Source organism: Adelges cooleyi, unplaced genomic scaffold, assembly GCF_023614345.1.
Source record: "Adelges cooleyi isolate 19-005CV unplaced genomic scaffold, UGA_ACOO_1.1 ACOO_flye_CR_arks_rails_tigmint_CR_PRNA_108, whole genome shotgun sequence".
Lineage (NCBI taxonomy): Eukaryota > Metazoa > Arthropoda > Insecta > Hemiptera > Adelgidae > Adelges > Adelges cooleyi.
In genome coordinates, this window is record NW_026095761.1 from 15,639,361 (window position 1) to 15,663,720 (window position 24,360).

At 28.6% G+C, this 24,360-nt stretch overlaps 3 protein-coding genes across 3 annotated transcripts; all 3 read right to left on the bottom strand.

Moving 5' to 3' along the window:
- Nucleotides 1–2,148: 2,148 nt before the first annotated feature.
- LOC126840935 (phosphorylase b kinase gamma catalytic chain, skeletal muscle/heart isoform) lies at nt 2,149–5,957 on the bottom strand. Its single transcript, XM_050576968.1, has 9 exons — nt 5,838–5,957; nt 5,591–5,745; nt 5,184–5,468; nt 5,023–5,113; nt 4,405–4,434; nt 4,223–4,329; nt 3,879–3,976; nt 2,626–2,871; nt 2,149–2,557 (listed from the first exon to the last, which is right to left on the bottom strand). Exons 1-9 carry the CDS (start codon nt 5,921–5,923, stop codon nt 2,417–2,419), a joined length of 1,239 nt encoding a protein of 412 aa, XP_050432925.1. The 5' UTR covers nt 5,924–5,957; the 3' UTR covers nt 2,149–2,416.
- A 1,739-nt stretch (nt 5,958–7,696) lies between these two features.
- On the bottom strand, nt 7,697–12,588 carry LOC126842035 (terminal uridylyltransferase Tailor-like). The gene is made up of 5 exons (XM_050578892.1): nt 12,372–12,588; nt 10,954–11,178; nt 10,062–10,281; nt 9,004–9,212; nt 7,697–8,236 (listed from the first exon to the last, which is right to left on the bottom strand). Exons 1-5 carry the CDS (start codon nt 12,397–12,399, stop codon nt 7,833–7,835), a joined length of 1,086 nt encoding a protein of 361 aa, XP_050434849.1. The 5' UTR covers nt 12,400–12,588; the 3' UTR covers nt 7,697–7,832.
- Nucleotides 12,589–13,428: 840 nt separating this feature from the next.
- Nucleotides 13,429–23,263, bottom strand: LOC126846617 (uncharacterized). Its single transcript, XM_050586290.1, has 20 exons — nt 23,086–23,263; nt 22,874–22,986; nt 22,051–22,176; nt 21,730–21,885; nt 21,576–21,663; nt 21,013–21,096; nt 19,490–20,661; nt 18,241–18,446; nt 17,980–18,089; nt 17,642–17,806; nt 17,244–17,335; nt 16,025–16,174; nt 15,684–15,945; nt 15,498–15,619; nt 14,907–15,055; nt 14,669–14,822; nt 14,334–14,599; nt 14,132–14,275; nt 13,878–14,058; nt 13,429–13,771 (listed from the first exon to the last, which is right to left on the bottom strand). The coding sequence occupies exons 2-20, from the start codon at nt 22,967–22,969 to the stop codon at nt 13,655–13,657; spliced, it is 3,840 nt and encodes a 1,279-aa protein (XP_050442247.1). The 5' UTR covers nt 22,970–22,986; nt 23,086–23,263; the 3' UTR covers nt 13,429–13,654.
- Nucleotides 23,264–24,360: the final 1,097 nt, after the last annotated feature.

Genomic DNA, 24,360 nt, shown 5'->3' on the forward strand with positions numbered 1-24,360 from the left:
CCAGCAGGCAGCACTCCGAGCTGATCGCCGCACACGCACAAGCCTGTCGGGCTGCGCGCGCGCGGCAAAACTCGCAGCTAGCAGACTATTATTGTTATTGTATACACAATAGTAGATAATAATATATTATTATTATTGCGCTATTAGTCTAGCGCACGTTGCCGCTCGCCACAGCCTGTTTTTAAATACGCACCGTAAGTCGTAACGAACGTACGTAAGACCGTAAATCGTCGAAGACATTTTCCCTACCTGATCTGTTTTTTTCTCTCTCCCGGCCTGGACTAGTTCTCACTCCTGGACTCCTCACTACTTCACTCCCGTTTCACTCCAACGTAGACGCAACACACGATATGGCTAAACGCAACCGTACATTTATAATGTTTTTTTTTTCGAAGCGATTGCGGAGAGCAAGCAATTTGGCAACGTTTAATAATTTGTTTTTGCGCTTGCGCACTTGAAATTGGCAATACAATGTGTGCGGCACGCTCGTAATGGTTGAATGCCTATAGTAGGTATATGCTACATAGTATCATGTATATCATATGTTCATCATAGATCATGAAAGAGGGAGGGAACACGGCGTCCCAGACCAAGCTCATTGGAGTTACGGCGGGTACAATGCAGGAGACTCAATTTAAGGGGAGACCCAGGGAGGTGAAAAAAAAGTACACCAATCGTGTCGTTGACCGACAATCGGGTCAAGGGGACTTTGGTAAGAGAAACGGATTTGAATTATATGCAAAATTATTTTTCTAGCCGTAAAAAATAGAAATACCGTGTACTTGCATTGATGAAATTTAAAAAACCGGCGCTTTTAAGAAAGAAATTGGATAGGTTAAGTATCAGTACGTAATTGGCAATTTGTTTCGTTCAGTCAAATGACTGATAAAGCTATTATTTATATTTAATTGAATGAAATAATCATCGTTTTAGCATGATAAATATGAAATAATCTCTTGAAAAGTTGTCGTTTCGCTATCGCTATAAAAAAAATAAAACATTAAAGTTCTAATAAAAAATAATAATAATAATAATACCAATATACACAGAGTAAAGAAGAATAGACTATAGTAATAACATAACTCTATATAGGGATCTACACGTAAGACGCATATTTAATTTAAATAGGTAGGCAAATTAATTAAAACTTTCGATTTTTTAGTTTTCTTTGGTGCTGAATCTAAGTGAATAGCTGTAAGATAGTCAGATATCGGGTTAAATATAGAATGTTCTAAACATCTTTTGCTCCAAATAACAAATTTCTTTTCAAAGCTATGCATTCATAATTTTTGTTATAAGTATTAATATTATTATGTATTATGTATTATTATTATATTATTATTGTAGACTGTAGTTTTTATGAATATTTTACAAATAAAAATTAGAATATGAAGTAGTAAATTCTATATATTAATTTATTAAAATTATTATTATATTATTTGAATTTATAACGTTAATACATTTATTTTTCAAACCCGGGTTTTTAATCATACATTATCTGAAAACTTCTATTTGTGTTCTTTAAAAATAAGTATTAAGACATTTTAAAAAAACTACTAAACATTACAAATAAAAACACATTAAAAATATAATTTTCATTTTTTCTTCTGTAAATTGATATAAAAACTAAACAACTTTTTACTTTACTTTAAATACCCTTTTGGGTCCAACCACTTATTTAAAAATTGTGAGTACAGTATACACTAATGCATTTTATTTTGTAGTTTTGCTATGTTATATTATAACAATGCTATGTTATAACATTAAAGACATTTTACATATGAATATGAATTTAAATTTAAATTTTCATCTTTTATTGATGTTTTTGTAGCAATTCAGTTGTAAGCAATTTTTAGCTATTTAACACGGCATTAGCTGCGGTACTAATCTAAGTTTTAATTATAAGATCTTCATTTATTTTAACTCCCCATTTGGTTGTTTTTAGTTTTTAGATACTGACTGACATACAACAGATTCTAATAAAACACAGTTTCTTTATAAAATACATTTATACTAATCAAAATGTATGCCAAAATAAGTTTTATTTGATTTTCTTAAATTAAAAAAGAAATATTTAAAATGTACTAATGTAGAAATTATCATTTGTGTAAAACTATAAAATCAATATGGAAGACTTACTTATTTAATTGATAAATACATATAATTTTTATGTGATTTAAAATATAACTAAATTTTTCAAAAAAGTTAAAAAATGTATGACATTATTCTATAACTAATTGACTAGTACTTTAAAGTTAAATTTTAAAACATCTAACATCAATAATACAGAAAACACATACATAATAATTTTACTTGGAAGGCACTAGCAGCATTGAATTTCAATCATAATACCTTGTAAGCTTCTTTTTTATAAAAGAAGATACTACAAAACGTTAAAATGATTTTGAATACCAATCTACAAAGATGGCGATAAATTACTCATGTATATCACTTTCAGTTCAGTCTTGTGAGTATTTTCAAAGAGAGCTGCCCTGTTTTGACCTTCGCCCTTCTTTATCCAATGGCCGTAAACTCTGAACGCCATCGCATCAATAAGCTAAAATACAAACAAAAAAAAAATTAAAATTTTTTTTTTTAAATTGAACAGTTATTCTATTAACTCACTTTTCTCAAGACTTTGTGCCTATAAGGATCTTGTTTGGCCAAACTCACGGATATTTTTCCAGTCGAACACGGCAACAAATGTAATAGTCGTACCATAACTCGAACTACTAATATTGCGTATAGGAACTTCTTTCGAGCGTTAAAAGGCCGAACCTTAATTTGTTTAGCTAATATAGAGATTTGGTTAAACTTCGTCGATTTCATGCTAAGTGTTCTCTTGAGCGGAGCAATATCCTGATCGAACATCTGAAATGTGTTATACATTTTAAGAATTTTACAGTTAGGTACATATCAATTTTACCGATCCCTTTTTTATTTTATTTGTCAAATAGAAAAGTTACATGAAAAAATGTATTTTTGAGTGAGTTTTGTTTTTAATTTTGAAGTAATTTTTTTAAAAACCATGTTTTACAGTGTCAGTCAAAACATCTTACCATTTACTTTAAAACGGCTACTAAACAAATAAGAACGAAAATGTATAGTACAATAAAAAAGGCAGCATTACAACTTTTTTAAACCTAAAAAACTAAAAAATGGTTTGTAACAGTAAAAAATATAGTTTTACGATATTTTTTGAGCACTTCTTGACTCTTTTTGGATGATTTCTCTGATTAATATAATTTTTACTCATATTTATTGAACCATAATTTATTACTGAATTATTAGTTATTTAAAGTTTATAGTGAATTTAACATTTTAACAAAATAAGAAACTAAATACAGACAATACATCAACTATCAAAAAGAATTATTCAATTTTATTACTATGTAAAAAAATGCCGATCTAAACCAATTACAACTGAAAAGGTCACATATTATTTGTTTGATTTTGGTTTTTTTTTAAAGATAGTTCAGATATATATAATTATTACTTAACAGTTTATGCAAACTGCAACATTATTTTCAAATGTTTTAGTCACTCAATAATAATAGTTTAAAATTCTCACCTGAACCATTAATATATATGTCCTAGACTTAAAAATAATGATAACAAGGATAAAAAAAAAATTATACCAGTTATCACATTAGAGGGAACATTTTAACTGTTAATATAAAATTATATTATGATTCTTTTTTTTTTTTGATAAGAATATCTTTGGTGTTTAGAATTTGGGAAATAGTTTTAATTGAGTTTGTGCCGCCCATTGTAATTAATTGCATCACCCCTTATTATTTTCCCTCCTGTTGTAATTCTTTAAACGCGGCCCTGATCAACATTGTATAATGTAAATCAACTGAATAAAATATAATTACTTTGACTTTGAAAAATGGATGGTCTAATGCTTCATCAACAGTAAGTCGCTCGTGTGGGTTCAGAACTAAAAGCTTCCGAATTAAGTCTTTTGGAGATTCTAAAAATATTTTTAAACATTATTTTTTATTATTTTTTTAGAGTACAAAAAATTCCTGACCCATTTAAATTTTTTTGGGTATACATAAACTATATTTTTGGATAAATACCAAACATTTTCCGGGCTTCAGCATAAAAAAAAAACAATGGGTTTTATTTTCCATGTGAACTTTTCTATTACTTATAAATAAAAATCATAGAATTCATCAAAATAATTCTAATGTGGACTAACTATGTTACTTTTTACCAGAAATATCTTGCCATTCAGGAGAATCAAATGAATATTTTCCTTCCATAATGTTTCTCAGCATAATCATTTGTTTACGATGCCAAAATGGAGGACAACCAATTAATCTGTATAGGAACAAATCTTTTAAAAATTTAAATTTATGCAAATACTTTTTAGTGTATTACGAAGGTAATACTTACAATGTGTACATTACCACGCCACATGCCCACCTGGAATCAGAAAAATACATAATATAAATTAAATCTAATAAATATTTATTGACAAATTCCTAACCTAACCAGTTTAGCTGGAAATTAGTGCAGTTACAATAAATTGTTAATCAAATTATTTCTTGAGGTAAGGTTTACTATTTTATGCTTTTATTTAATTAAATTGTGCCAATAAATTAAATTTAAAAACTGTTTATATGAAAAAATGTATAATTAATAAAAATGTATTTGTACGCTTGATAATTCTAATAGAATAATTTAATACTATTATACTACTGAAACTCAGTACCGAGGTGTAAGTTTTTAAAATGGGGATACAATTCAACAAAATATTGTAAGAACATTTATTTTATTATAATTAAATACAAGTAGGTAGACGTTATTTCCAATGACAACTGAATCTGCTCTCTGTTTATGTCATTCTGTGTAAAGAATTACTATTAAATTAATAAATTTAATAGTCAGGTTAGATGATTACCCCTATGTAATAACTTGATGATATATCTATTATCAGCATTCGATTGATATGAAAGTATTTTACTACAATTTAGTTAAACTAGTAATAAATGATAACAATTAGGTACTTACAAGTCGCATGAAAAACCATATCCTTCAGCATTGTCATACATATTAACTTTTAGCACTTCTGGAGCTAAATAATTTGGTGTCCCGCATAGATCTTGTAAAAAAAATTAAAATGTAGCAATAATTTAAAGAAATCAGGAATACTAATTTAAATTAGTAGTCACCTCTGAGTAATTGCCCTTGTTTCAGAACACTAGCGAATCCAAAATCAGTAAGTTTTATATCCATGGCATCGTCTAATAATATATTTTCCGGCTTAATATCTCTATGTACAACACCTTGATTATGAACGTGTTGCAAAGCTTCGAATAATTGTCTCATGATGTACCTAGTTTTTTTCTCAGACAATGTAACGACATTGGTTAAATAGTCAAATAACTCTCCCTTTCTGCAAAGTTCAAATACTAAAAATATGAATGTCTCGGACTCGAACACGTCATGCAAATGAACTGAAATGTATAATACATTTGAGTTTATTTAGAATTTTACTGCTCAATGGTGTTTTATCTAATGTATAAATTAAATTAAATGTAATAGTTGGTGAAATCTAACACCTTAATAAAGTACCTACTTATATACTGGTGTCCAATGACCATTCGTAAAATGTTTATTTCTTCCATAGTAGCTTCTCTGTTTTCGGGATCGTTACTAAGATCGATTATTTTAGCCGCAAACTCCATTCCAGTTTCTTTTTCAATACATCGTCTAACTGTTGAGCTGACACCTCTAAAATACAAATTTATACGATTTATGAATGGATAAAACTACCCACGTCCACACTGACCATGCTTTTAGAAATTATTATTAAAAAACCCAACCTTCCGAGTATTTCTTTGGGTTCGTATCTTGCATAAAACTCTTTTGCTGCATCTTTATCGGGTAATTCGTCGTCTTTATTGTCCATTTTAATAAATTGGAAACCCGTTACGCTTGCAGACAATTACAGAAGTTAATGTAAATAATAATTACAATTTACTTTGTACAGGCATCGGAAAACAGCTAACAAAAAAAAACTTAATGAAAGGGTTCAAAGGTAAAACAAAGATATTTAAAAATACACTCCGAAGTTGTGTAATCATAAGGAGTAACGAGATAAGAGTGATTATTATTTTTCATATAATAAACAATGAAAATGATAAAAAGTTCACCGAATGAACCACGGTTGTGTATAGTTAGATAACAGATAACTTCACTTTCAATTAATCGTTATTTTGTTATGTAATCCATAACGTAGGCCGTAGATCATGAGTCATTCTGTCATGGTCAAGGTAGATTTATAAGTTGTGATTTTATAATTCCACCTTGATCATGATTAAATTGACTATAATAAACACTAAACAGGCGTGATTGTTGGGTTATAGCAATGATTATAAATACATTGTGTTTATACAACAAATAGTGTTTATAATTAATGGTTACACCACAGAGTAATTACTATGGGGGTTACATTGCGTAGGATAGTTCTTTCGTGGACTTTAAAAACATGTATTATCGTGTAATTATTCATTAAAACATCTTCCATGACTGATGGGAATGTGTGCACTGTGCATATTCGCAGATAGAAAAGTTCGTAATCTAGCTAGCAATCATGCCTGTTAATTTATATTTGGTAATGGCGTGTGACAACATAGATTTTTATGTATGCAGTATGTTTATACTTCTATTTATATATATTTTCTAACGTTATGGCGTAGTAACCGTGCAAGTGAGTAAGCAATTGCATCGGGTGCATTTACTGGGCATGAGCGCAATAGAGACTTAATAATTTTATGATAAAATTAGTGCGATGTACTTTACACTATTAAGTATTAACTAACAATCATCACAATTTACAAACATAAAGTCTGTAGGTAATAACTGTTAAGTATTATGGTGGTCCTTATTTTTGGTCTGGTCGAATTTGTATACAACAACTCCTAAAACTTCAGCATAATATATACATTTTTAGTCCCGTATTTTACACGGTACAATTTTATTTTTAATAGAAAACTAGTTAAAGTTGCTTTTTTAATTTAAATCATTTTTTCGGAATGGAATATCGATGTGTATAGTATAAAATCTAAAACTATTTATTAAAAAAAAATTATTAGTAGATTTCCTATTGAATTAACTTATTTTTCTCCTTAAATATTCCCATTAAACAGTGACTTAAGAATAAAGGTAGGTACAGGCAATTTTCGGCAAATATTAGTTTTAATCTATAACTTTAATGTTTAGTATGTAAATGAGAATTTTTCATTGGTAATTTATTTTCTTTATCAGATTATCACCGCTACCATAATAACGTTTAAAATTATTTTTTTAACCTAAACATACCATATCCATATTTCTCAAACCATATTGAATTTATAGCAAAACTATTATCAAATCCGTTAAAAATAATATAATATCTGGGTACCGTATGTTGGTGGATTTTCGATTAATGGAGACAATTTTCTATTATTTTACGAACAAAAACCTACTTTTTATAAATTTTTCATTAGCTAAAACTCCGTTACTATTTACAAAATCCACCAACGTACAGTGATTAGAAATATTACATACGTCATGTTTGACTATTTACTCTAAAACTACTACTATTTAGTCATCGAGTTAACTTTTAACTTAAGTAGAAAAAAGCCCATCTCTGTCAACAACTCACTACTACTGACTTTGAGAACACATTTAGCCTTCGGAGTTCGAATAATGCAATACTCAATTTTATTAAATCAACTGACAATGAAAGTTACAACACAAAGTTATAATATACATAATTTTATAATCATTAACATATTTTGAACTAATATAAATATTAGTATAATAGGGCGTAGGTTTTATTTCATACATTTAGCAGATTGCACACACAAATCAATAAAATTATTCATATCTTTTCCTAAAAGCCAATGACTAACGTTGTTGCAAAGTTTTATTGGATTTTGTATTTCTATCCTACTAGAACATCCAAAATTCGTGTCTACGATTGTCTTTGTTCTTCCAAACATTTCTCTTTGGTAACGAAAGTTTTTTTCCGAGCTAGATTTCGTTAAGAAATCTTTGTAGAATGTTGACTTTGGAATTAACTGGCCGAGCACGGGACACAGTACATAATTTTTTAGCGTGGTAGTATCCGAGTAAAACTCGAACACACTACGGAGCAGATCCCATTTAGATGTATGCAAATTAACCGTTGTCAATGTAGGCACACGTATTTCTTGAACACAAATACTCGTATCCCAACCTGAAATTTGAATAAAACAATAATACAAATCATTTTTGTAAAAACAACTTGCGATTTGTGTATTACGAATAATTATAATTTATAACTAGTTAGTATTTTGTTTAACAGTAATTTTGTGAAAGCACAAGCTGAACATTAAACATTCGATCAGAAATTGTTTTATTTTAAAATGATTAAACTTCCCATTTCAAGGCAGGCGTGGGGCTGATAAGAGATGAGGCGGTAGTGTTATTTCGCACGGTCGCCGAGCCGGTTCGAACTTCGAATCTCGGCCACTAGCGGTATGTATCTCCGGGCAGGCGACTGTCTGGAGGGAGGAATAGCCACCTGTTTCTTGGGATAAGCGTTAGGTTAGCAGACAACTGCAAAAACCCCAAAAAACTGCCAAATCTATGACCGTCTGAGTATAGATGAAACGTGAAAATTAAGCTTTTCATATTTTACTAAATTAGATACAACAAAGATATTTTATTTATAATGCTTAAAAATTGGTGTGGTGAGTGGACAAATCAAATTTCGCAGTTGGTTCATCAGGTCAGGTGTATTTTATTAAGGAATGGATGAACCTACAAGAGCAACGTACCTTAGTGTCTATATGAGTGGAATACGTAGTCTAAGTAGATGAAAGTTCACAAGTGTATGAAATTAAATTAAAACAATAAAGGGAGGCATTTTATAAGAACGGCTCTAGAATAAGCAGATTTAAAACAAATTACTTGAGTTTAAATTTAGTAATATAGTGTAACTTATTAGCGATTATTATGTACCTTCAACAAAATTTGGTTCGTGTTTTGTAGACATTTTCCAAAACTCTATTGTTGGCGGTACGACTTTTTGACGGATTAGAACAAACAATACTAACCAAATAATTGCAAAACTCGACAAATTGTCGTTTATAAGTTCGTGAGTTAGAGCCCATTGTTTGACAATAACACATACAACCCATTGTACTCTTTTGTCCAAAGATAAATATAATCTGAAAATCATAAAATTAAATAAAATGATGGTCAGGGTCAGGCCTGAAAAGTGAAGACTCCATTTATAGCCATTTTGGTGGTGAAAAACGACCTTACAGGAAAATCTCTTACACTTCGTAGAGGTGGCCTATTTCAATAATTTTAGTTTCATTAAAAAAGTAGACTTGCTACAGTACGCTTTGAACTACGATTTTTGTCTACATTACCAAAACAAAACATTTTCGTTTTGTTTTTCTTAACCCATTTTCTGGTTAAGAAACTTGTACAAATTGATCATACTTAAACTCTTATTATAGCGTTCGGAAATTTGATTTTTGAAACTTAAAGTTCAATACATCCTGGATGCCTGTAGGAAGTCTTCTTCTTGTTCTTCAAAAAAAAAAAAAATGATTTAAATCGGACTACTCTACGAGACGAAGGTTTCACCCGTAGTTTGTAAAATTGTATTTTTCAGCAATAAACAAACACACACTTGAATTGTGCTTTGGAAGCACGAATACAAATACTTTCATTCGTGCTTACAACTCTTCAGGGATAAATAAAATCAGTGGCGTACTCTGAGCTTTTTTTTTTAAGAGAAGAAGGTCGGTGTATCTTGACAATATATAAAATATCTACATTTACTCTTGCAACTATTGTACCCCCAACATCCCATACCCCTCCCCCCCCCAAATCTCAACCCCACTCTGTAAGAAAAAAAATATTAAGAGGCACATGTTTAAATATTACCCGACATATGCATATTATATACAACTGAGTTCATGCACATCGAGACTAATTCTGTCAGTGTGTTTGTGCAGAAACAGTAGAGCTGTAACAGTATCAAGCAACTATATAAGAGTACTTACTTTACAAGACTACTGTTCCGCACAGTAAGGCCACTTCTAAAAGATAGATCGCATTTCAGATTGGTAGGCTTATGTCGAAATCGTACTATAGGTACTCGTGCGTCCTTAAGAGTTACTATATTAATAAAATCTTCTGATTTTTCGAAAGATTCAATAAACAAGTCTACTAGCTGAAGTTGCTTTATTCGAGAGTCAGCAATTTTCCCTGTAAAACAACCACCTCCAAAGCAAAAACAACTATTATTATACTAAGTCCAGGAGAACATATTTCAAAAAACTTCAATTATTAACTACAGATTTAGTATATTTAATAAAACTTGTAGTTGAAATTCGAAATATTAATAATTAAAAGTGAATACTATGAATACGTTTATTAGTCATTACATTAAATTTAAGGCTTCCAGCCTTAAATAAGTACGTGTTTTAAATAAATATAAGGAATTTAGTGCTTCAATCTAGTTAGTGTTTAGAACTTTAAAATAATAAATACGTATTTTTGAACATGTATAGTCTGCAGGGGCGTACACGCAGCAGGGGACCCACATAAAGTTCCGATCAAAAATTATATATTACTCTTACAAACATTTTTTTAGAAAATTATGTTTTTCTGAATCAACAAACAATTTTTATAATTCAAAAAACATTTAAAGCACTTTTTTTCGAAAGTTATTTTTTCCGGAACTTTATCGGAACAAATAGATTTTATCCCTCTTAAATCATAATTATGTCATATATCTTTTATATAAAAAAGCAAACTAAAAATCACCTAATATAATATTTATAACTATTTCATTCATTATTAATTATCGTTTAAATTAAAAATAGCCTATTTTATAACCATAATATCCATTTTTAACATTTAACATAGTTTGTAATACTAAATATATATTACCAACGTCAAAGTATAAATCTAAATCACTATCGGTTGTAGCCAACTTATAGACTCGAGATCCGAAAACGTAAACAAATCCAGAATTTATTTTCATACGATCTTGAATGGTTAATTTTATTGCATCGATGCGTTGTTTAAGTTCATTATCGTTGTAGGTCTGGTCCATTATTACCATTAAGTTATCGATTTGTCGGCATAACTTTTGTTTGGTCATTCCAAATATTTCTGTAATTTAAAAATGATTTTCCTATACCTCAATCCTTAATAAATAAAAGATATCACGACCTCTTAAAGAAGAGATAGATAAATGAATTTATCCAGGACTTGGAGAAATTAGGGATTAATTAAGTTGATAATTTGTTTGTAAATTAAGTTGGTACAAATTGTAACGTTCGTCTTTAATCATTTTTTAAAATTAAGAATCGTTTGCTGAACATTTTAACTGATCGATTATCAGTTTTGATTTCTTATTTTATAAGTTTTTTAAGTTAAAAATGTATAACGAGAGGAAGGATGGAGCGTATTAGTTTTTTTATTCTGTCCGCATTATTTAACCACTTATTTTTTAAGTATAGATAGGAACATTAAAATTATTTATTCAAAACTGGTAATCGACCAGTCAAAATATTCAGTAAATTATTTTTCATTTAAAAAGTTAATTTATTAATTACTTATATTATAATACGTTACCAATAAAAACTTCAAAAATGTATAGAGCTCTAGAAAATACTCAAAAAGGGTAAATATTTAGTAATTTTACCACATTGTAAAATAACATAAACAAAAATATTTATTGTAAAAAATGTTGTTATATTTATTTTGGAAAAATATCAATATTCAGAAAAATGAGCGTCTTGCGTTAAATGGAACACTCTGTATTTCAGTATTTGATTATTTTACAAGTAAACTGAAATTATAAGGTTGTTGACGGGAACAACCTTATGCCCTTATGCCAAATTTTGGATTTTGTAAAGCGGTAATCCTGGACCCAGAAAAAAATAAGCTATAATAAATGAAAAAATCTCCTATGTGCTAGCTTCATTGTAGAATAAATAACAAAACCCATCATAATATATTGAATATGTTATAATACACACGTTTATTCCCGTCAGCGATTATATTACAATATTAATACAATTACGCAGTAACCTCGGGTTTCTCCCACTCCTCTTCCTAATGATTTTTCCAAAATGTTAAACTTGCATATTTAATAGCGAACTGATAACATGATTGATAAATATTTAAACTGACAGATTATTGGACAGTATTACTTACAGGCTACATCACGATCTTATATCGTGGTTAACAGTTTATTGCTTTTAATAATTTACTCGAAAGCAAGTACTTTTCCAATAAATAAATAATTTTAAATCAGAAATATTATACTTATCAATATAAAACCTTTTCCTATGACTTACCACAAAATGTGTCTGTATTCGTGATCATTATTCAGACTTTCTAGTTTCTATACCTATTATTATGAGTTATGATAAAAGATGTACAAGTGCAATGTATTATTACGAATAAGGAAAACTACAATCCAGACGACCAATCGGTAGACGGTATACCTACAAACTACTTAATAGTTAATACTTAAACTTATGAGTTATGCTACAGACTACTATAAAATAACTTATAACGTCGATATAGATAGGGAACAAAGTTAAAATATTTAATCAGTGTCACCACATCTTTAAAGCAAAATATTGAAACATAGCAAGTCCCTGCACATTATTTAAATTAGTACTGAAATTGTATTAATCATATTACACTTGTTTATAATACGCGTTGATTCACCAGGATATTGATGGTCAGTGTAATTTCTTCCTTTTTTGGGGTTTTTCATAAATAAATAAATAAATTACAGATTTTTGAGAAAATTGTATATTAAGTTATAGTTCCATTCTAGATCTACCTTCGGTCTAATTTTTAGATCTAAATCCCTAAAACTTTGCTTGAATAAGTGAATTAAAGAAAATATTTCTGTTCCTTCTAATCTATGATTTTTTTTTAGTTTATCAATGTTTATTGGTGGTACTATGTTTAAAAAATATTCCATACAAATTTGGAACTATTCGACTATATTTAAAAAAGTTATAAAGCATCGTAGTTATGTTAAAAAACATGTTAATTTTTTATTTTTGGCCCTTTAAATTACCTTTCATGTACGATTTCTGATCTATTGAGTTACTCTACTACACGAAGAAAACGGTTCAGGGGTTTAAAAAATATTGTGGGTCTAAATACAAAAAATAAAATAAAAACACATCATTGTAAATACAATATCCATTCAGCTCCGCATAAAAGTTAAAAATTGTTATTTTAAAATGGCACTCTTTGTCCAGAAAGTCTGCCCACACATTCTAAAACTATCGAGTATTATTCTTGGGTATATAATAGTATAATTGAAGAACAGTGGACAAATTGTAAGCTTTTAAAATAATTACAGTATATTAATATTGAATAAATATATAAGTAAAACAATATGTTGTGAGTTGTAACGTATTATTAAATATATAGAGATATACATACGTTAGTAAAATATTTAATATAAACAATTACACAGTCTTATTTAATATTACATAAAGTGCTGATGTCAGTTCCATTTTAAATATAAAAGGAAATGTAATTTATTGGTAGTAAGGTTGATCAATTTCATTATAATTACAATTACACATTACACAAGAAAAAAATGGTAGGTCTATCTTTTAACAATGGCAGACAGTGCTCTACTATTAGTTAAATTTTTTTTCGATACCTTTTTGAGTAATTTACGTTGTTTAGCATCATCCAATAGATTACACCAAACCCGGTCTCCCTAAAATATAACAAAACAGCTCGGTAATATTAGATTTAAGCAAAACAATTTGAGTGTAGGTGGTTGTGAAATATTTAGACTGTATCACTTAAGTATAAGAACTTACTTTTAAGGACATAAAATTTCCACAGACTAATAACGATTGTTTCGCTCGAGTTAATGCAACATTTAAACGAGAGGTATCGTCCAAAAAGCCTATTCCAGTAGTGCGTACTGTTGATATTAAAAGTATGTCACATTCGCTACCTTGGAATGAATCTATAGTATTAACGTTCAGGGAGATTTGTCTAAAATACAAAACTAGTAAATTTCACAAAAAAAATAAATGGTCAAAATATTTAAATATTTAAAAAAAAATACTTTATTTCTAATAATGTGTTAATTTGTTCTCTTTGTTTGTGATATGGTGTTAGAACGGCAATTGACAATCTTTGGCATCCATCTATGTTGAGTAAAATTTCTACTAAGCTCACAATTAAATTTGCTTCACCCATATTTGCTTCACTGAAATTTTTTTTTTTTTTACTAACTATAGACTTAATATAACAAAAATATGTTTTACCCAGTATTATCTTGTTGACTATCATGTTCTATTATTAAATATGGATGAATCGGTAACATTTTTCTATCGTGTACCGAAGATGCGGTTTTAATAACACCTTTATAAAAGTATTTTGACGGAAATGAACAAATTTCTTTATGCATTCTATATTGAGTGTCCAGTAGATTAACAGGGATTGAATCCTGTTGATGTTCAGTATTATTATGTTCTAACCAAGACTTAAGTCGCTTGAACAATGAAATTCCAAAACCATGATCCTTAGCTGCCTAAAAATAAAAATAAAAGTGCACATAAATATCTGAATTTATGCATAACTTATAAGGCTTGTAACTTACTTTACTCTTTACTATTGGCTGAAGTTGTTTATCATCCCCAACTAATATGAGTTTATTGATTCCAAGTAAAATGGGTACATAATTAAGAGGTTCAACACTCTGACCTGCTTCATCTACTATACACACTGTAAATGGACACTTGCTCAGCATGCCTCTTAAAATACAAACCAATTTTGTAAACATCACAATTTTACAGAAAACAACATTTTAAAATATAATTATATAAATTAACAGTTACTTATTTGAAGACGACAGGAAAGCATCTTCCATTGCTTTAGAATAGCACGAGTTTAAAGTTGTAACAATAACATCAATATTCTGAAGTATATCTTTTTCAACATCTTTTCTATTGGAATACATGGTTAACGTACTTGGTCTTCCTTTATTCTGATAAATACAATAAAACAGTTATTAAATGTAAAATTATAGAACGATCATTGATATGTTTATGCTAGTAAAATATAATTTAAAATGTTTACAGTGTATTTAATCTAAAAGAAGAAAAAAAATCTAAATGAGGAGAACAGATAATTGAGTGGATAAGGCAGCAATGTGCTGTGCTCATTTAAAACTTGGCCACTACCTAAAGTTTGTTGGTTGGCAACAGACAACATTTTTTAGCTTGGATAGCGAATAGTGTTAAGGGTATTGCTACGGTCTGTTTTTAAGGAGTGCTGTATAAGCAATATTTAAGAGAAATATGAATTTTCACAAATAAATAATATAAAAATGTAGGAACCATTAATAAATTGTATAACTAAATTTATGCTAAATTGTGTAACAGTTATGTAATTTCTAACAGGTTTTTAAAATATATTTTTAGGCTTACATCATTTTCATTAAAAGATCCATCCATTTTTTTTTTAACTAAATTATCTAGAGTCACATTAGAAATAAGTGGATCCATTTTCTGGCCTCCTCCAACTCTTACTACACTGAATTCTATTGGAACTAAAAAACATAATTATAAATTACATTAAAACACAGTACAAATTTAAATATAACCAATAATTACTTGTGTTATTATTTTTTATTTCAACTAGACGTCTAACTAAAACATCAACAGCTTCATTGGAAGGAGCACACACAAGTATTTTATGTTTAGCATTAATCTTGGGTTGAGAATTTAACTTGAGCAGCGTAGTTACTATACTACATATCACACTCGATTTTCCTGTACCAGGCGGTCCAATAATAAGACCAATATTTGGATTTGTGGACAAACAAATTGATACAGCCATAATAACCGCTTTTTTCTGGCTATTGTTTAATCCATCCTTAATATATAGTATAAAATATAAATTAATAATTAAAATTAGAATTATAAATAACTAAAACTTGCATTCAATACATTACATTTATACTTATGTTGTAATTCTTCAAATTGATAGTTGGATACGAATAATTATGCAATTGTGGTGTTATGAGCGCATTGCAAAGAGATGACACAGCAACACAGTTGATCGCTTGAAATAAACGCAACTCTGATCGAATGTAATGAATTCCCTTAAAAACAACAACATAAATTCAAAGACTGGTGAGTGGAGTAGTTTTAATTTTAGTTTGATGGAGGGTGGGCCCAGAAAGTGCCATGCACTCAGACCTGTTGTAAGTCATTGTTTCTTAATGGGTGAAGTACAACGGTCACAAAAACTGTTAAGGGGATTCGATACCGGCCGTTTTTTCAGTCAAAACACATCATTTTTTGTCCATTGCACAGGCCAAACCAGTAATTTGAAAACAGATTTGAATTTGATATGAAGTTTACTCAATATCCTACTAGGCACTTTTTTCAATTTTGAATTTTAACTTTTTACAAATTTGATTTTAAAATTTTTAATTTTATAAAATGTTCAAACGTTTCTTATTCATAGTAAGAAAAAAATATCAAAAAAGTACTTCGTAGGATCCCAAGTAATTTTCATAACAAATTCAAATTTGTTTTCAGATTACTAATCGATTACTAGTTCGGCCTGTGTGATAGACAAAAAATGTACAAATATATTAACTAAAATGGCTTCAACTCATAGACAAAATTATTTAAATTAAAATAATACCATGAAGCTTAAAAAAATTAACCGGTAAATTAATTGGCATGGTCGAAATTTATTTAAACCACTTTTTTTTTTAAACATTGCCTATACAAAACTCCATATAAATGTTCGGTATCAAATCCCCTTAACTTGTATATTTAGGTCAACCTGGTATCGAGTTGAGTAGAGGAAATAATGCAAAATAGCAATATGGATGAAGTAAGAAGATAATGCAAAATACATAGAGAAGAGATGTTATTAACTTTTTAAGGACGACCAAATTATATATCCATCAAGCAATAGTTGTGCCTACTAGCCAGTTGACCTATTATTCCGTTTTCTTTAATTTTCAAGGCTAGCCGGTCTGTCTACTACTCTCCGCATTTTGGTACAAAAAGGTTAATAATACGTAGAAACAGAATATATATACATATAAAAGGGAATTACTAGGATTTAAAAATGGATCATCATGCTTGTGTTGGATAAGGCGAACAATAAAATCTCTTTAACTAATAAAAAAAAGTTTTCTGGTATATACATACTAGTAATTGAATAGGTGTTTCACTAGGAATATTTACAGTCTTTCTAGTAACTATTAATTCTACACACCACTGTGGGTTGTTGTTATAAATTCCTAAAGGACAATGCAAAACGTATAAATTTAGGTACGTATATTTTTATCAGAAATGGGTACCAAATAACTCTCAAAACAAAACAAAATTTATTTTTTTATTTAATTGTATAAAAAAATATTTCAAGTTATTATATTAATAAATATTGAATATATTAGAAATTATTTGATAAAAATAAATACATATATTTGAACCTTAATAATTTTGCCAATTAATATCTTTCAAAGTTAAACTTTACTTGGTCATATTTTGAAAGTTATTTCATTGCCATGCTTAAATTCTATTAGAACTTAGATAAACAAAATTACCTGTTTTTTTAGCAGAAAGAACGTAAGCAAAAAATATATTTCTAGATTTTGTAGGTTTTTTTATTTGAGTTGCATTTAGTTCAAAATTATCTGATTGGATAACAGCTATACATAAAAATCCACTTTGCGGATAGCCTGCTGAATTAGTTGTATGTTGGTTTGTTCCTATAATATTATTTTAGTATGTAATAAGGCATAATAAAATACACACTAATAAACATCTATGGTCACGTAAAATAACAGTAATATAAAAAATGTATTAAAAATAAAACTATTAATGAATTACACTTAAGAGAAAAACAGAAATATTGAAACATTTAAATAGATAAATCACTCACCTAAGCATTTTAAACACCAAAGAGGTTCACTAATTGGTTTTAACATTGGGTTCGCCGTAGAAAATTGTTTATTAACAGAATTAATAGAGAAAGTAAAAAGTGGAGAGTTCCTGTAAAATAAAAAAATATATTAAATCTATATAAAAGGATTTATGTTATAAGTGAACAAATAAAATAATTTTAAAATTTAATAAAAATAAAAATAAATTAAATTTTTAACTAAATAAAAAATATTTTATGATATTATTTAAATAATCATACTTGGTTGATCGTTTTCCAAAAATTGATTGTTCCAAACTAGGATTTTTGTTTGTCATCATATTGTACATTTCGGTTATTTTAGACCAGTTTTCGTACATCAACAATGGTTTTATTACAGTAGAATAGTCTGATGGATCATCAAATTGTCCTTTCATTTTATATAAATGGCTCGTTAACGGTGGGGTCTCGTCCATTAATTTCTGTTCCTAAGTATTAAAATAAATTTAACAGTTATTTAATATTATAAATTAAAAGGAAAGTTTTATCTATGACATATGAAGTATCTTCTCTTTTTTTTATCTTTGCCTTACACTCCCAACTACATGGCGTCGGCCACCTTAGTCTTACACCTCCATAGAGCTCCGATTTACTACATCTTGTTCAATCAACCCAGCTATCCTCATATGACTCTCTATTTCGTCTATTTATCTTTTCTTCGGTCTTCCTCTTCCTCTCTTTCCCTCTACATTCATTTTCATAACACCTCTCGCTGCCTCTGCATCATCTCTTCTCATAACATGACCGAAACATCTCTACTTATTCTCTTTCATTTTCCCCACAACTGATGCAACACCTAAACTCCCCTTTATGTATTAATTTCTAATTCTATCTTCCCTAGTCACTCTATTCATCCATCTTAGCATTCTTAAATTCGCTAAACTCATTTTCTGTTCAGTTTTCTTGTCATGACATATGAAGTATATAAGAGCGTCATTGTAAAAACTGAATTGACTCACCCTACAAAAACTAATTAATTTCAGTTCACCAGATAAAAAGAAACACATTTCATTTTGATTTACAAATATTATGAAATTTTATAATTTTAACGCATACATTTCATTAACATACATTACATTTCATTGAGACTAATGTACTAAAAAATGTTGACTAGTCGATAACCCGCTTTGGATAACTATTTTTAAAGTTATATGAGTTTAAAAGTTAGTATGGGAGGGGAAGTGCAGTTGAATAAAGCGCGCAGATAAAAATAATACTACACTCCACCTTTCCCCCTGCCTTGAACTCGATTTAAAAATAAAATAAAATGTATTGAGATCACAATGTATTATAAAAACACTGTAAAGAAAAAAGTAAATTTCTTCCAGTGAGATATTGAGTGGTTCACGATAAGTTGATCACCCTGTATATATATTTTGATATAAAACAAAAAAGCTTTTTTTTTTTGCCAACTAGGATGTTTTTTTTTACGGCAAAACAAACAAATGTAATAGTTACAATTAATACATACGTAAAGCCATACTGCATTCCATTTGCATATTTTGCTAATTATGTCAAATAAGGCAAAATATTTTGAACTTGTTACTTTGTCAACCGAATTATTGATATTTAAGACACGTGTTTCCAGATTTTTGAAAGTTACTTTTCTTTTAGAACGGGTTAATTCAGATTCCGTTTTTTTATCATGAGTAATCTGATTACACTTAGATGTAGACGGGATGTTCCTATAATCATCGTCAATCAGGCATGGTTGCACTCTAGAAACTCTCGTCTTCTTCTTTAATATATCTGTTGTTGATGGTTTATCTATAAATTTATCGTTAGTAATTAAATCAGTTTCATTATCGACTGATGCAGAACTATCTTTAATTTTAATTAATTTCTGCAGTTTAATTTTTCTTTCTTGAGCAATTTTTTTATTTTGCTCTGCTATTTCGAGTTCAGTTTTTTTTTTAATTTTAGTTTTTCTTTGGCACTTAGCTCGAGTTTTCATTATATTTTCATTTTCGACTAATGCTTTAGGAGGTCTTCCTTTTGTTCTCAGTTTCATTGGAAGAGGATCAATGATTTGAGGACATTTATAATGATCACCGTTATCATCACAATCATTATCAGTATCATGTTCATCTGAACTAATTAAGATACTCGAATTTTTTGATTTATTCGGCAACTCTAATAATAAATCTTCTTCATCATCACTTGTCAACATTTGATTTGCATTATGCCAATCACTTAAAACTGGTTTTATTTCATTATCCAGTTGAGGTAAATTAATGGTATTCACATTTTTTATATCAGTGATATTATAATGGTTCAAAGATATATTTTGCTCACCCTCTTTGATATTATCTTCTTCGTCAGAAGAAGCCAATATTACAATACTGTCTTCCTCTTTACTATATGTACCTTGACTGGATGTCATAAAGTTTACAGTCTCTGGTTCTGCCTTTATATTTTTAATTAAAGTATACATATTTTTATCTTGTGCAAATATTTCATTAGGAGGGTTTGTATCATTAGACATTTGTAGTGTAGTATTAATAGTTGAAATTGAAGTAGTCGCCTTATAAATATCAGCACATTCTAGTTTATTAAAAATAACTCTTGAACATTTTTCATCATTTGAATCAGGAACGACTCCATTTGAGCTTGGTATTTTAAATACATTCTGACTTTGACAATCTGTATCCATAAAATAAAAAAATTAAAAATTAATATATCAGATTATAAAATATTATGCCACCAGACAAAGAAGCTCCTACATTGATACCAAATGACAAATATCTTAATCTGTTAGCATAATATTCAACTACTGTTAATTTATATCTATTATAAATTGTATTACATGTTATCTCATTACATTACTCTATAATATATATTACATGTAACGACAAATCATACAAATAAGTAAATAATATCGAACAGAAATACAAAATTTAAGTGTAATAAATATAGAAAAATAGTTTCATCAAGCTTTATTATTTAATAAAAATTGGAATTCAAGTTAAAATAAATAATAATAATTTACGTTACCGTTTGTGATTGGTCCGGATACAATTTCATTTTTAGAAAAATGTTTTTCCTCTGAATGCACAAAATGTACAGCATTTACCGGCTCTAAAAAATGTATATAATAAAACAAATGTAAAAAAGTAATAATAATAAAAATAAAAAAATCTTTAAAACAAGTAGTATAATTTTTTTTTTATTGCTCTCGATTCTGAAGGCTAATATGTTGCAATAGCCGACGAACGATCCTACGGTCTTAAGCAGCACTTTTCACTTGGTTTTTGGTAGTAGTGTACTACCAATCTCCGTTAAGTAAGGAAACATGTATGTGGATGTCACTTCCAGTGGAGTGACTTCCCTAGTGGGGAACACGGTGTAGTACAATTAGAAAACAAGATTTGTAGTCTTGGAGTATATGAGGATCTTATATACAGGAATTGAACAGCTGACCGTATGTATGATAGCTGTATGACCACTGCTACACCGACACCATATAATGTAAATTAGTATGTACAAACTTGTTGTATAAATATGGATGATAAAATAAACTTAACATTTTCAAGTTTAAAAATATTAATGTAGTTTACCAAGTTTGGGCATTTTAAGTAACGTAGCAGTTGGTTCTTCATTTTCCGTACATAAAACTTTTCTTTTATTGCTTAATTGAACATTTTCCTAAAAAAAAAAAAAACTAATTTTTTTATATGCTTGTATATTTTAGGGAAGTTAATTTATAATTACATTTAAAGGTGGCAAAATAGTGGTTCGATCTATTTTAATGAACTGTAGGACAACTCCTTGATCGCCACTTGCTAAAGCAATCATGTCTAAATCGTTTAGCTTGTGTTTTTTATCTTTTACTAAATCTGTGTTTCCAACAATAGTGCCATTTGATGTCTAAACATATTAAATTTTATTTTTTTATTTTTAGTTAAACAATAGTATTACTATTAATAATACACTTGTCAAGAAAAAAACTTCAAACAACACATTTTTTTAAAAATAACTATACTAACAATTATTAGTTACATGATAATCCGCAAACAGCAACATAATACTTACACCTAAATCTATAATGAAGGCAACATCAATTGAATCATTTTTTTCAACATATAAATGACAGTGAGTTCTTGACACATTTAAATTTTTAAGCACAATGTCATTATTTAATCCTCTTCCAATGGTATTCTAGGAAAAATAAATAAAATCGTCCCATTATAGAATTAAAATATCATACACATATTGAGTCATCTTGAGAAAACCAGCACGTTTTACTTTACTTATTAAGAACAACATTTTTAAGAAAGAAAAGAAGCAAATTTTAATTTGAACATAAGAGTAAAGGTAATTTGATAACAGTGGAGGAAACTAAACGGAGATTAACACATTTTTTTTATTGAACAATAACAATAGTAGAATTATTAAACTTTTCATTGTAATAACTAAATTATGTCAGTGTTGTGAGTGAAAAATTGTAAAATTTGTTAGTTTTTTTGGAGGTTACTAGAAACGTAGGACTTTTCAACATTACTAAAGCTAATGAATAATTTTTTGTAAGAAAAATAAGATGTTTTGAACTAGCGCATTTTGTGTTACAAGTATTTTGCTTAACAAGATAATTGACAAAATGTTTTGTACAAATTCAAATTATGGAAAATCAATATTGAGAAATCTAGTACTAAATTACTTAAAAAACTACAACTTCATCCAATAACACAAACTCCACTAGATAATTATTTAAGAATATATAATATAATATTTGTTGTTGGTAAACTAATACATACACAAGTTTAAATACAAGATGACCCTGTATCTGTATATTCAAATTATAACAAATGAAATTGATACATTATTATTATACAATATATTTAACTAAAAATCATACCATTCCATATTTTAAAGGATGTACTCGCTGTGTAGCATCTTCAATATTACGAAGGCATTTAAGAGCACAATTTGGTTTATCTTCTATAGTATCCATTATGATTTAACTATTACCTAGACAGAGAAGAAAACATATTGTAAATATCTACGTCTTACTATAAGCGGTATACATTTAAATGGTATAAACAGTCTGAAAAATAAATAAAAACCTACTCTTATGTCACTTAAATAAAATAAAAATTAATGCATACAGCATTGGGCTGTACAGCTATGAACTGTAGTATTATTCGTTAACATTATTTTAAATAAATTGTAATTTAATTTTATAATTTATATTAGAGGGTCGATGGAAGTTCTTTCAAAAACAATACAACTACTTTAACTGTTAAAACGAATAACGATGGTAACTGATAAGCAGTACAGGCATAGCATGCTTAGATAAGGACATACGAAACTCGGTTTTTATTATGGGTACCGGGTAGGCGATAGGTGTAATACTCTAGTCGGCAGCCGACTGTAATACTAATAACTGTTGTATTAATTTAATTGGCAGTTAAACCACGAAATAAATTATAATGGCCGATTAATCCGTGGTTTTACGAGGTAAATGACCAATGTGCCGTTGATTATGGTACAAATTTTCTCGACTATGATCGGTGGAATTCGTCGTCTCCGGTCTCAGTGATTACTGATTAGCGTTAAGCGGTGTGTATTTTATATAGTTTAAATGAAAACATTAAAATAATTCTGTCTAAAGTTTGTAAAATGAAAATAGTATTTGAACAAAATTATTTGACCACAGATGTTTCGAGGATACTATATGTTATTGTACCATTCTAGATCTACCCTTAGACTAATTTTTTAGACCTTAATCCTCGAAACTTCAAACCTGAAATTCAAAAATACAGGAAAAAGTTTCACCTCTTCTAAGGTAAAGAGTTTACAATACTTTTTTGGTCTGTCAACGTTTATCGATAGTACTATATTTAAAGAATATTCTTTTCAAATTTAAAACCAGTTTGACTATTTTTGAAAAAAATTACAGTGTGTCGCAATTTTCAATTTAAAAATATGTACATTTATTAGTTTTTTTTCACAGATCAATAGAGTGGCTAATTGAGTGATTCGATCGTTCCTCAGGAGAAAAAGTTATATAGACTTTAGAAACAAAAAAAAAATACATCATTGCAAAACTAATACCATTAGTATATATCACAGTATGTATAAACAATGTTCTTACTGTCTAGGCTAACGCATTGAACCTTTAAAAACGTACAAAAACTAAATGAGATCACTCTAAATAGGTGTCCATAAAAATATTACCATAACTTTTTATTTTTTGTCGAAGTTATTAAGTGTTTGTTAATAATTTTATTGAGTTGTAATGCTTGTTAAATACCATACGATAATAATAATAATAATAATGTGTTTGTAATAAAATTTACAAAATCTGCTAAAAGACAGTTTTTCCAGCAATTAAAAAAAAAC

Bases quoted from the DNA above. Each gene is read 5' to 3' on its own strand.
- LOC126840935 (XM_050576968.1), bottom strand. From the start codon at position 5,923: ATGGACAATAAAGACGACGAATTACCCGATAAAGATGCAGCAAAAGAG. The intron at 5,746-5,837 runs GTTGGGTTTTTT...TTTGTATTTTAG, and splicing joins CCCAAAGAAATACTCGGAAG to AGGTGTCAGCTCAACAGTTA. The intron at 2,872-3,878 runs GTAATTATATTT...AACACATTTCAG, and splicing joins ATCCATTTTTCAAAGTCAAA to ATGTTCGATCAGGATATTGC.
- LOC126842035 (XM_050578892.1), bottom strand. From the start codon at position 12,399: ATGATCACGAATACAGACACATTTTGTG. The intron at 11,179-12,371 runs GTAAGTCATAGG...TTTAAATTACAG, and splicing joins GAATACAGACACATTTTGTG to AAATATTTGGAATGACCAAA. The intron at 8,237-9,003 runs GTACATAATAAT...TTCAAATTTCAG, and splicing joins CGAACCAAATTTTGTTGAAG to GTTGGGATACGAGTATTTGT.
- LOC126846617 (XM_050586290.1), bottom strand. From the start codon at position 22,969: ATGGATACTATAGAAGATAAACCAAATTGTGCTCTTAAATGCCTTCGT. The intron at 16,175-17,243 runs GTATGTATATAC...GTTGTTTTTAAG, and splicing joins AAACACCTATTCAATTACTA to GGAATTCATTACATTCGATC. The intron at 13,772-13,877 runs GTAAGTTCTTAT...GTTATATTTTAG, and splicing joins GAAATTTTATGTCCTTAAAA to GGAGACCGGGTTTGGTGTAA.